This window comes from Nansenia antarctica (genome assembly GCF_963989245.1).
Source record: "Nansenia antarctica genome assembly, chromosome: 2".
NCBI lineage: Eukaryota > Metazoa > Chordata > Actinopteri > Argentiniformes > Microstomatidae > Nansenia > Nansenia antarctica.
Window position 1 is genome coordinate 81,020,059 of NC_137675.1, and position 14,239 is coordinate 81,034,297.

The 14,239-nt window shown below is 44.5% G+C and overlaps 1 protein-coding gene across 1 annotated transcript; it reads right to left on the bottom strand.

The window, feature by feature from the left end:
• Positions 1-1,815: 1,815 nt before the first annotated feature.
• rpl23 (ribosomal protein L23) lies at positions 1,816-6,120 on the bottom strand. Its single transcript, XM_080524445.1, has 5 exons — positions 6,062-6,120; positions 4,750-4,833; positions 4,260-4,388; positions 3,633-3,746; positions 1,816-1,948 (listed from the first exon to the last, which is right to left on the bottom strand). Exons 1-5 carry the CDS (start codon positions 6,072-6,074, stop codon positions 1,866-1,868), a joined length of 423 nt encoding a protein of 140 aa, XP_080380571.1. The 5' UTR covers positions 6,075-6,120; the 3' UTR covers positions 1,816-1,865.
• Between the last annotated feature and the right edge of the window lie 8,119 nt (positions 6,121-14,239).

The window sequence follows — 14,239 nt, forward strand, 5'->3', positions numbered from 1 at the left end:
TGGAGGGAGAGGGTGAGAGAGAGAGAGTGTGTGAGAGAGGGTGGGGGTGAGAGAGAGAGTGTGTGAGAGAGGGTGGGGGTGAGAGAGAGAGTGTGTGAGAGAGGGTGGGGGTGAGAGAGAGAGTGTGTGAGTGAGGGTGGGGGTGAGAGAGAGAGAGTGTGTGAGAGAGGGTGGGGGTGAGAGAGTGCGGGCGAGGGAGGGCGTTGGGGCGTGAGGAAGGCCGGCTGTTGGGTTCGGTGCCCTGCTGAGGCCGGTCTGGGTAGGGCTGAAGGCCAGGGATGACCTACTCAGGGGAGGCTGGTGGAGGTAGAAATCGGAGGACGGGCTCATTGTAAGGCATGGGATGGAATAAGGAATGGTTCAAACATGGTATCAGCCATTCCTTATTACGTTCCATGCGTTACAATGAACCCGTCCTCCGATTGCCACCTCCGCCAGCCTCCCCTGAACTACTAGTGTACTACTGTACCACAGTAAATAAACACACAACAGTACTAGTAGCCTAGAATAACCATGATTCACACAAACGGGAAATAGGTATGCTCAGGTCCCCTGTCATTGTACATAGAATCACTGTAAAATAGTGAAAATAGCACCGCTCATCCGTTAACAGACTTAGCTGAGGTGCTGGAGCCGGAGAGTATCAAATAGAGTGAAAAAAGCAGCATCCGCACACTGAAATCTGTGCAGAAATCTTTCATTTATTGCAAGATTTCGGTCATAGACCTTCTTTAGACATAAAAAAATAAATATGCCTGAAGAACGTCTATGACCAAAAGCGTGCAATAAATTTATGATTTTTGAACATATTTTGAGTATGCAGATTCTGCTTTTTTTCCACATAGAATTAGTGTAGAAGAGGAAAACGGGACAACTCTTTAGGGCCAGGTCTGACCCTCTTTGTTGTGCTTATTCAGTCAGTTGACTTCATTTATAACCTTGTTTAGAATATCTACAAATAAAATAATTGTTATCATTATTATTATTATTCTACATGTACATCTTTAGCAGACGCCTTTATCTAAAGCAACTTACAACAAGTACATTTCTTCAAGTAATTAATCATCTAGTGTAGGGTAGGGTTAGGGTTAGAATTTGGTTAGGGTTAAGTTTAAGGTTAAAATGTAGTTATATATAAGGTTAATGTTCATTTTGTGTATATGTTATTATACTTAATTAGCTAGTTTTTAGGTTAGGGTCAGTTTTAGATGGATGCTAAGTCCCTTTAGTTTTCTCCAAACCAAATATACTTTCATTGCTGTGTGTAACTGTAAATATGCCATTCCCTATGTAAATAGTATACATCAAATGTGGTTCTATATAAAGTGAATCTTTGTGAAGATCATATGATCAAATAAACATCCATTGAATCATATTCCTGGTGTCCCACACAGCTTTGTCACAAGTGCTTCCCTCTAGTGGTGTGAATTGTAATGACACCCAGGTTGCACTCAGATTCTCTGGTACTCAAAGGCCCTTGTTTCTCAATTAGTCAGAAACTTGATTCCTTGCATCTTCGGTCCTCCACAGAAAACTTTAGGGGAGAATATCTACAGGGAGAAAGCCAGGTCACTTCCTCCGACACGTTCAGTAGGATGCAAGTGGCGGACTGAGCAGAGATGTCATGCACATAAAAGCTATAGCTGACTAGTGAGTTTGCATCAACCGTAAGGCTTTTCATGAGACCTGGACGCACACACAGACAAACACTACTCAATTAACCTAACAGGAGAAGTCAGAGAAAAGAAAGAAACCCTCAAAATCATGATTCCACATTTCATATGAACATTTCAGCATATTGAAACACTTGAGACATTGTAGACTTTACAACTGTTTTTATTGAAAATCACAAGCCAGGGTGCAGGTCAAGCTATGCTGCCCGCGTTGGAGGCGATCCTGGGCCACAGGTCAGCACACTCCTTAGCCACAGGGCCTGTGATGGCTGAACCTGAGGGGGCAGAGACAGAGGGCAGGGTTAGCGTCAGGAGAGGAACACACAGATGTGACACACAGACAGCCAGACAGAGATAACCAGCCAGACAGCCAGACAGAGATAACCAGCCAGACAGAGACAGACACAGAGCCATGGAGTCGGCCAGTCAGATAGGGGGGCACCATTAGTTGAGCTTCTACTCACATTTTTAAAAATACTTTTTATTTTATTTAACTTAATACATTTAGATATTATAATTTAACCAATACAACTGTTAATGATCCATGTCTCAAGATACAATCTCTTTTTCAAGAGACGCCTGGTCCAAGACAGCAAAACAAAGTGATTCAGCCAAGCCTGCCTGCAGTAACTAGTAAGGGTGTGCAGCACTGTGCACATTATTAACTCTCTCAGGCATGAATAACCCATATTGACAGGAAATGCAGATCCCTCATCTAGTCTTGACACAATAGGATAAGACTAAGACAGGCTCAAGAAGCAGGACTAAATACATTTTACTCACAGAATAATATTTATTTATATTTACTGCATTTAGCAGGCACCTTTCTCCACAGCGACTTAAAATGTAATGTATTTGTTATACTTTGTCTAAGTGAATCATCTATCCATCTAAAGTAGGACAGTTATTAAGATCTATGCTAAAAAATAATGTCAATCATTATTCAACGGTTAATTCACAAAGAATTGTTACATCACGGATTGAGATTGTTCAGTACAGGTGATAAACTGCCATCTCACCCACCAGTGATGATTTCACTATTCCCTTCATCGACAACTCACCCAGTCACTGACCAGACAACGCAAGTGCTTTTTTGAAGGGGGTCATTCTAGTCTTGACAACAACAATACTTCAAAGTACTTTGCCCTGTGGCAGAATTTTTATCAGTGAGAGGCTTAACCCACTAACTGCCAAACAATTCAGAACACTCACCACCTAGTGTTTTATGGTATTTACCTAGCAACAATACTTTGTCTATCATAAATTATGCATTTTTGGTGAATAAAGTCACCCTGACAATTTGGGGCGACTTCATTCACCCTCAGCACTTAAATTAGTTAAAGCACCATCATGACCTGGGGGTTGGGAGGTGACCACACATGCTAAATTCAAATTCCCTCCCCTTTGCCCCCAAATTTGCAAAATCCCATTAATGAGGGTTGAACTAGTGCATGAACTCCCTTTTCTACAACAGCATGTTTGGATACTGGATTCTGATTGGCTAGCAACAGTGGTAAATACCCCAACTCCCTTCATTTCAACCGCATTTCCAGTATCAATGCGCCTCCCAATCAATCTGATTAAGAACACCTGTGCTAATTAGGTAAGTGAATGAGGCCTAGCCTACAATGCAATCGTTGATCTTGTTTATGGGACTATATTCCATGGCGGAAGGATACATGTATTCTGAAACGATTAATGATTGTAAATAAATGAATTTAATGTTACAACTGTGTATGTTTTATATTATGTGGTAGCTGTTGTAGAAAAGCAAATTTACCATTCGAGGGTGGGGGTTGTGGAGGGGGTCGGCTTCGCCTCGTGCCACAACCCCTATACCTGTGGTATGTCCCCACAACCCCCTTCCTCTCATGGTAAATTGTTTACATAACCCACACCCTCAGAACCACACACAGGGGGTAGAGGGTGACTCAATCACAACACTAAAAGTAAACTTGCCTTTCATTTCTCCTTTAACGTTCACTATGACCCCGGCATTGTCTTCAAAGTAGAGAAAGACGCCGTCTTTTCGCCGATAGGACTTCCGTTGCCGTATGACCACCGCAGGATGCACTGTAGGACGAGAGGAGGGCACGGTTAGTCTGGCCAGTCAAAACTAACTAAATAAAAAAAACAAGCACACAATACAAAACCTAAGACATACATGAACAGAATGCGGGGATTGCTGAAGTCCAGCTCCTATTTTCATTGCGCTACTCTGAAGACTAGCTGGCGAGCAAGCCACTGACCCAGCACAGAACATATTCTCATCTTCTCCATTTCTGCACTGTTGGATGTTCAAAGTCACCAAAAATGGCTGCAGCAACATTCCCTTGTATGATGTGAACATTTAATCCATGTGGGGGACTTCACTATTCCCTTCATCGACAACTCCTTTAAACTCCATCACTGACCAGCCAAATGCAAATTTCCCCCCCATATTTTTTCTTCTCCAGAACCTAATGACACCATTGATCATTCCAGACTTCCACCTCCACCAGCCTCCCCTGCTCACAGACTATACCTAGGTTCACGCGGACTGAGAAACGCTCCATTGTGATGTCAGAGTAACGTTAGAACACTCACCCTTTTTTCTGAGTTCTGGCTTGCCTTTCTTGACAGTGGCCATGACCATGTCACCCACACCAGCAGCGGGCAGACGGTTCAGACGACCCTTGATGCCCTTCACCGAGATGATGTACAGGTTCTTGGCACCTGGGGAGGGACAAGGGGGCACAGGATGTAAACAACCATTCTACAGGTGGACTTGGTTTGCAACTTCCTACCTGAAGTCTATGCTGGTCTTGAAATGGGTAGAAAGTGCCCAGAACGTTAATCTGATAAAACTAGGTTGAGCTGTTCCGTCACGGATTGAGATTGGTCAGTACATATTAAGACTGCCATCTCACCCACCAGTGATGATTTCACTATTCCCTTCATCGACAACTCACCCAGTCACTGACCAGACAAACGCAAGTGCTTTTTTGAAGGGGGTTCGAATAGGCAATATAAATAGGCTTCTAATTATGGCATTATGGCATTCTGACAAGACAGGTACGATCTTTGAGTTTCTTACCTGTGTTGTCAGCGCAGTTGATCACCGCACCCACTGGGAGACCCAGCGAGATGCGGAACTTCGCTCCAGATGACCCACCACGTCCTGTGAAACAGAAAGATACGACCACATCAGTTATCACCACAAGTGCTGGCATCTTACCCAACATTCAAACAGTAGTCACAACTAGCATCTTCTACGCAAGTGTTTCTAAGTTACTTTTGTGTAAAGGTCAGAATTATTCGTGTTGTTCCATCACGGATTGAGATTGTTCAGTACAGGTGATAAAACTGCCATCTCACCCACCAGTGATGATTTCACTATTCCCTTCATCGACAACTCACCCAGTCACTGACCAGACCAACGCAAGTGCTTTTTTGAAGGGGGGGGGGGTTTCTAATATCCAAGACTTCAGGGTCAGAATACTCTATAACTAACATAGCACAAGTGCTTCGAGTCTATACAGTCACACACACACACGCACACACACACACACACACACACCCCTATTTCAAGAGGCCGAGTGAGAGTAGAGCAATCAAGTCACTGCAAAGCCCCAAACTAAACGAAGACTCTTAAAACACCACTTCCAAAAGGCAAAGGTTATCCCAACACCCTTCAGACAACCAATACCGACAGTTACCAGTTCGTTAAGCATGAGGACTTCTCAAAAGGCTGTCAACTAAACTCGCGAGGCCTGAAAAAAACAACAACTCCACATTATGTAACTGTCTTCATGTTAGCTAGCTATGCTACCAAAACGTCGATGTGTAAGGTACTAGGTAGCTCCTATGTTTTGAAGAGTAGGAATGTGTCCTAGCTTCAGTCCCCGGGTACAAAAGTGTTTTGAAGAAATGCGTTAAAGTCACAGGAAAGGCCAGCCAGCTAGCGGGTCCGCGGGCTGCATGTGCACGGAGGTGCTGCTGGGGTACTGCCGCAGACATGCTTCTTCCGCGTCTAAACATGCGAATAACTACTCGCCATTTTCACTTCACATAGCTTCATTCGCCGACAAACAACTTAAGCCTGAATAAGTAGTGCATCTGTGTGTTGTTACGGGCTCATTATGACAGCTTTAGAAACGGCCTCACCATGTTGTGAGGAGCTAGCTTCAACTAACAGGCTAGTGAGCGGTGACAGCAAACATGGCTTCCGTCACCAAAAAAGTCTTCAAATCTCTCCCTCATAATAATGTTCCGTGATTTACGTTTCCAAACCAATATGTACAGAAAAGACAAGTACGTTGTCCTTTCTCCACATCGACATCATGTAACAATGTTGAGTTGCGTGTAAAAAGGCAGATGAATGTGGATTTTCATAGCAAGTCCCTTACCTCTCTTAGACATAGCTGCAGAAGGGAAAGAGGACGACGGAAAAAGGAATTGTGGGATATAACGACGTACAGACCAGAGATATTTTACATCCGGTTGCACGACATAGCCGTGTATATCTGTGTCGCCCCCTCGTGTTTGAACCACTATCTTACAAGCACTAGTCAGAAAGCAATCGATACTTATAATAATAATAATAATAATAATAATAACAATAATAACAATAACAATAACAATAATAACAACACCAACAATAATAATAACAATAATAATAACAACAACAACAACAATAATAATAATAATAATAATAATAAAAACGTTTATTTGTATAGCGCTTTTCCTGCAAACGTTGCAGCTCAAAGTGCTCCAATCATTCTATAATCATTATGATCTGTCATACGTATTAGAGTTTTTAATGCAGTCTCACGGCCTAGGAAAATAACATTATCTAGTGATTGTTTGGCTGTATGAATTATTTATTTGACAGAACTGTCACATTTCACTTTTTTCATACCGTACTAGGACTATGAGGCATTCGGCACCTGTAGGGAACTAGTTTACGAGTTGTGACGTATCCACTGTAACCTTTCACCTTCTTGTCAGAAAACAGACGCTGATTTCCACAGTAATGCCATGGTAAACATGTAAACAGTATGAATCTTGTATCAATTCTATAAAATGTCTGCATATTTAATTGTTAACACGTGTAATGTATGTTTGTAGTTTGTGAACCTTCATTATAGATGGCAAACAAAAACCTCATTGGTTGAGGTTGAGGAGTTGTTCCCACTGAAAAGGCAGGAGCAACGACTTCAGAGAACCAAACGGACATACTATTATTATTACTATTAGAGAATGCCATTTAATTATCATAATTGTGAAGGCACTGATTATGACCTCATGTCCCAGATCTACGTTGCTCAGGTAACCAAATTACAAATTGCCACTTGCGCTCGTGCGGTTGTCACAACAGGTTAGCGTGTCAGCTTGGTTACTAGCAAAAGTTAGCCACAGACTGTCACCTGTAAGGTAATTATTGATAAAACGAACGAATGATGTTGGTTAATTAATTGAATAACATTATAGCTTTGGATAGTTAGCTTCTGGTAAGGAAACCAAGGCCAGTTTACCTGCCAACTGTATGCCAAGGCAATAATAACCCTTTGTCAGATGCATTTGAAAGTTTGCCAATCCTTCAATAATACTAACTTTTCCTCGGCTTTGAGTGGCCCATAGACAAAAGATAAGAAAAAAGCCTTGATAATTAGATCTGGTTTCCATAGATTGAAGCCTTTGGTTCATGACCAAACCATCTTGTCAGTCATGCCCAGACTGCAAAACCTGGCTTAATCCTAATCCCTCGACCAGGTCATGGACCCCTTTTCTGCCCAGCTGGTGAGCGTGGGGGCGGCGCTCAAGGAGAACCGCTTTCAGATCATCTTGGTGACGGTGAGAGAGTGGGGGTTGCTCTGTGTGTGTGTGTGTGTGTGTGTGTGTGTGTGTGTGTGTGTGTGTGTGTGTGAGTCTGGGGTCACATTGTGTGTGTGTGTGGTAGTCTGAGGTCACGTGTGTGTGTCTGTGTGTGTGTCTGTGTGTGTGTGTGTGTGTGTGTGTGTGTGAGTCTGGGGTCACGTTGTGTGTGTGTGTGTGTGTGGTAGTCTGAGGTCACGTGTGTGTGTGTGTGTGTGTGTGTGTGCGTGTGTGTGTGTGTGACCCGAGCATAGATTATATTTTCCTCCTATGACTGGTGGATAGATGATTCACTTACTTAGTCAAATGTATTATGTAAATGTATATGTATACATACAAATGTATATGTAAGTCGCTTCGGATAAAGGCGTCTGCTAAATGCCAAACATGTAAAATGTGTGTGTAGGCCTATGTGTATAACATGGAGATGTGCAGTGTCATGCCACAGTTTTAATGTCAGTGTTATTGTAGTGTGAAGGAAACGTTGTCAGTTCATATCCCAAATTTCAAGCACGTTCATCTTTTCTCACAGTATTTGTTTGTTTTAACTGTTTTTAACTGCTTTAACTTATTTAAGATTTTTTTTTTTTCAAATTTACTTTAATATAATATCATGTCTTTCAATGTATTATGTAAAGCACTTTGAGTGGCCTTGTGTAGGAGAATGTATCTATACAAATAAACTTGACTTGACATGTTTTCTTCCTATTCAGTATTTCTTTGTCGTAATGCTGTTGTTTGCGGTGATCGGGGCTGTGTTCGTCCTGGTCGACACCTGTTACCTGTTTTGGGGTAAGTGACCCCAAAACAGGGGACCTTCACATCATCTCAATGGGGAAAAAGGGAACCATTGTTGTTAATTTTTTCTGAATAATAATTGTGATAACAATAATACTATATACAGTATATATATATTTTTTAATGTGACTTGTTTATAAGTTACTAAATTCAAATATACACAGCGACTCCTTTAGTATGTACACAGGTATTTTTTTATGAGTGGGGCAGTCTCACTCATATTTTTCATTTTATTGGATAGAGATAGTGAAGGTAGACAGGAAAGTAAGGATGAGAGGGCATGGGACGGATTCGACGGATTCGAACGACATTGGGCACATGTGTTCACTGTAGACCGTGGTGCTAGACCACTGGACCACCCCAGGCCACCTTGTTTCTTTTTTTGATCAACAAATCTAACGTTGGAAGACAGCAGATGGAGGATAGATAGATAGATAGATAGGTAGATAGATAGACAGAAAGACATATAGACATATAGATAGATAGATAGATAGATAGATAGATACTTTATTGATCAGTACTCAGTCTTATGCAGTCATTATTATATCACTTAATGTAACTCATATCTGCTGCATGAATGTTGCTGTGGATAACCCCTGAATCACCCCCTTCACCTTTGACCTTTCACCCTCTCTCTCTCTTGCAATCACCAACACAGGGCTGCTCTACCCCAAGACCTGCTGTGTTGACATGTGGTCCTCGGCCTGCGACGGCCTCAATACCACCACGGGCCTGCTGCACCCCGAGGTACAACACAACACCCCTCGCCACCCCCCCTTCTCACACACACACACACACACACGCACACGCACACTCACACGCACACTCACACACACACACACACACACACACACACACACACACACACACACACACACTCTGGTGACAACAAGGGGTTAAGAGACATCGGGCCGGTTTCACAGCCAAGGCGTAAGCCTATATCCTAGACTAAGAAGCGTTTTCAATGGAGATTTTACATTGAAAGTGTGATTTAGTCCAGGACTAGGCTTAAGCCTTGTCTGTGAAACCGGCCCATAGACCTCAACTCGGCAGCCAGACAAGATGGCCGCCGTATCGGTCTCCCGATGAACAAGGGATGCCATTTCCTGTAAGCTGTTTTGAATCGAAACATGATTGAGATGAAACAAACAAAGAAAACAGATCCCGCCGGTCCTTTCTCTTGCCCTGGTGTCCAGTACTGAAATTAGGTTTTGACAGTCAGTGACCACGCCAGCCTCGTCACATGAATGAACCATCAGCAAATACGTCTGATCCCATGCTAACCCTATGTTCAAATAGACTTTTAGATTAGATTAGATTAGATTAGATTCCACTTTATTGTCATTACCGAGTACAAGTACCAGACAATGAAATGCAGTGGAGCATCTAATCAGAAGTGCAAAAATAGTGACATAGTGCAAAACATGATATTGCCGGATATTAAGGATATATACAGTTATGAAATGATAAGTAATAATAGCTTGGATTTGTATAGCGCCTTTCATAAAACCCAAGGACGCTTGGTCCAGCATTATTATTATACGCAAGTACAGCATTATTCAAGCGTTACCATGGTAGTGACATGGTTTCCTACTCAGGGATAAAGGCTGTTGAATCATTCTATGTGACAGCAGCTGGTGAAAGCGGGAACAAGTCGTCAACTGATCAAATGTTCTGACTTTTCAATGACACACTCGCTAGTCAAGCCAAAATATTGCAATGCAATGGATCCGGTGAGTAATCCCCACTACTACCTAGTTAGTGTAGTGGAGTAGTGGGGATTACTCACCGAATCCATTGCATTGCAATATTTTGGCTTGCCTAGCGAGTCAAAATGTATTTGGTTGCCGACTTCTTCTCGCTTTCACCAGCTGCTGTCACATTTGGTTCCCCATCTAATCTGCATGTGTTTGTTGTGTTTGCAGTTTCCATGATCGTGTCCGTGGTGTTGTTCGTAATACTGTGCAACGGCTACAATTAGGCCACCACTCCAGCGCCTGGGGTCACGACCTTTAGGCAACCAGAGCCAACCTCAAAATAAATGTTGCTTGCAAATGAAGCCTCTGTCATAAGAATGTGGTTATTATGCTTATGGTCGGGAGATATTTTATCATATGTTTCTTCATCCAAATTGATCACAGTCTTTATGAAAAACCTTGTGCCAAAACGTGTGTGGTGTGTGCGTGTGCGTGTGTGTGTGTATGTGTCTGTCTTGGAGCATGTGTGAGTGCTTGTGTGTGTGTTCCTGTGTGTGGGTTGGTTGTCTGCGCAAGTGTACGAACGCAGATGTAGGCCTCACAGGAAAATACATTGACAACAGCGCCCCCGTGTGGAATATATCTAAAATGACAACCTGTCAGTCTCAGGCAGTGTCAAGGCAGTGTCAAGGCAAGGTAACAACCAGCTCCAAGGGTCTCCCTAGGGTCTCTTCACACAAACACATCCCTGAGAACCACCCTCTCCGCTGTTGTTGTCGTGTGGTCATCACTTCACACAGTCCAGGTCCGGTACAAATGCCAGTATAAATGCCCCTGGGAAAGAGATGAAGGGGTGGAAATGGAACAGCCGTAGGGCCTATTACCACCTTGCTCCCCCATGGGAACCCCTCCCAGGGCAGACAGCCAGCGACTGATCAGGTCACGGGTGAGGGAGCAGGCATGGATAATGGTATTACGATGGGTCATCATCACAGTCAGGCAGGCGGGCAGGCAGGCAGGCAGGCAGGCAGGCTGCACCTCATTGCAAATTGATAGTAAAGTGGCTGTTTGTCCACCGGGCATAAACCCATAATGGCTTTACCGCCGTGCCATCAGAACAACTTAGGTGGGGAGAGTTTGAGTGTTTCAATGCCGTGTCTGGTGCTCTTTGGACATGGTTTGGATGGACACTCTCTGACGCTCATTTGCAAGATGCCTTCAATCATTCACAGCGAGCTCCAGTGTGCTTGTTTTCTCCGACAGTTTAATTTACTTTTTTCACATTTACATTTTTGCTATTTAGTTTTATTTTTTTAAAATAAGTGAATCATCTATGCATCAGTCATCGTAAGAAAAAAACTATCTATGCTAGGACCAGGGGCCATTGGCAGTCACAATGCTTAATCATAAGGTTCACATTACTTTTTTTTTATGACTTTGTTTTACTGTATTGGGGTAGAATGTAAGTAAACATTTGAATGAATGAATGAATGAATGAATGGACTTTATTGTCATTGCTACAGTACAGGTACCAAACAACGAAATTTAGGAGGGGTGGCTCCCCTGGTGTTAGGAAAGGGAGAAAAAAAAACACTTTTAAAAAAAAGGAGCTGGTTTACATAAATAAAGGCTATGTACACTATCCACTGTACTATACTGTACAGATAGACGACTAGGGTTGTCATATTGCACAATAGTATTATTTCACATTTATTTAAAGTGTCACAGTTTGCAGGCTTGAAATGTACATGTTTGTGCCTCAGCACTACACCTGATTTTATTATTATTATTATTTTTTTTTTCAGTCCAGCAGCTGCCATCAATCCGTCCAGACTGTCCAGGGCCCAGAACTTAGGTCTTTGCTGTGTTCAGGGCCTGGACGGCCCTGTGGTAGAAGCTGTTCTTCAGTCTGTTTGTCCTTGCGGCCAGGGTCCTGAACCGCCTTTTCGAGGGCAGCCTGGTAAAGTGTTCGTACCCAGGGTGGGTCGGGTCCCTGGAGATCTTGGAGGCCTTCCTGAGACAGCGTGTGTTGTACAGCTCTTCCAGAGAGGGGAGGGGGGCGCCGGTGATCTTCTGTGCTGTTCTCACGACTCTCTGTAGCGCATTTCTCTCCGCTGTTGTGCAGCTGGAGAACCAGTTGCAGATGCCGTAGGTGAGGATGCTCTCCACTGCGCCACGGTAGAAGGTCACCAGTATCTCCTGCTTGCTGTGTTCCTTCCTGAGGACTCTCAGGGTGTATAGCCGCTGTTGTGCCCTCTTGATGGTGGCTTTTGTGTTGTCCTTCCAGGTCAGGTCATCCCGCATGTGCATCCCCAGGAATCGGAGGGTTGAGACTCTCTCCACGCTCTCTCCGTCGATGAGCAGGGGCTGGATCTCAGACTTTTTCCTCCTGAAGTCTACGATGATTTCCTGGGTCTTTGACTTGTTCAGCAGCAGGTTGTTAACCTTGCACAGCTTGCTCAGTTGCTCTACCTCATCCCTGTACGCCGCCTCGTCCCCCCCCGAGATGCATCCCACCACGGTGGTGTCGTCTGCAAACTTTACGATGGAGTTGCTGGGGTGGACGGGGGTGAAGTCGTAGGTGTAGAGGTTGTAGAGGATGGGGCTTAGCACGCAGCCCTGGGGGGACCCAGTGCTGAGTCTGAGGGCTGTGGAGGTGTGGGGGCCCACCCGCACCCTCTGGGGGCGGTCGGTCAGGAAGTCCTTGATCCACGCACATATAGAGTGTGATAGACCCAGGTCTAGTAGTTTGGTCACTAGCCTGTCTGGAAGGATGGTGTTGAAGGCGGAGCTGAAGTCCACGAAGAGCAGTCTCGCGTAGCTGTTTCCCCTCTCCAGGTGGGATAGAGTGGCGTGGAGAGTCGTCGCGATGGCGTCCTCTGTGGACCTGTGGGCTCTGTAGGCGAACTGGTATGGATCCAGGTTGGGCGGGAGGCGTGTGAGTATGTGGGCCCGGACTAGTTTCTCGAAGCACTTCATGATGATTGGTGTGAGTGCCACCGGGCGGTAGTCGTTTAGGCAGCTCACCGTGCTTTTCTTCGGGACTGGGATGATAGTTGAGGTTTTCAGGCAGGGTGGGATGGTGGCCTGGGACAGGGACTGGTTGAAGATGTTGGTGAAAACCCCGGCCAGCTGGTCGGCGCAGTCCCTCAGCACCCGTCCCAGGACGCCATCCGGCCCCGAGGCTTTCCTGGGGTCCACCGCCTTCAGTACGCGTCTCACTTCATGCTCTGTGAGGGTGAGGCTGCTGAGAGCTGGAGAGAGTGGTGTTTGCTGTAGGGCTTGCATTATGCTGGCCTATAAACCTAATTTATTATCAAGCACTAAATTATTATCAAAATCAAAGCAATGAGATGGTGAGACATTTTCGTTCCCACACATTTTCTTGAACTAGACTATCTCTCTCCCCCTTCAAAGCTTCTCACCGTGTTTCAAACACCCACACCTGTCATAAACCAAAACCTTTTATGTTGACAATGTCCCTGGGCCTTGTAGACCATTTACCTGGGTGTGATAAAACGGCCATTAGGATGGGAATTATGACACCTTTCATTATTCAAACGAAGGTGAAGGCCTGTTGTTCTTTATAAAAAGGTCTAGACTCGTGTCTCAGAGCACTGACAGCAAGGTTTCCGTTAGGAACCTTGAACCTCCAAACTCTGTAACAACAATTTATTAATCCACTGGCTAATAACTATTTTGTTTATGAAATCCTGAACGATTTTATCCATACACATTTTTACTGTACCATATCTGTTTATTTCTCTGAAGAGAAAATGGCTTTTTTGATCGGTTTCGTATTTTTGTCCACTTTTGCTGCCATGGTTTTTACATTTCCCCACAACGTTCTAAACAGCGTTCTAAAGGGGGCGAAGGACTTTGAATCATCAGGCAACGGTCCAGACGAACCCATTCGGGGAATAGTCAAAGTAGTCAAACTTAACCCCCATCAACTGGCCCAATCGGGTCTCTTTCGCCGAGGACTTGCCCTCCACGCCGCACCCAGCAGGCCGAGAGTGCCCTTCCCTTCGTTCTTGGCCATGGGACGTCCGGGCCCTGCTGCGCTTTCGGTGCCCTCGATGCCGCTGCACCGGCGTCACGGCGGTCACCCCAGGGTGGATGATGGGTTTGAGATGTGGCAGAAAGCCATGGACAAGAGCGAACACGGAAAGATGTCCATGGCGCTTCCCATCAACTTGAAGGACACAGCCAAAC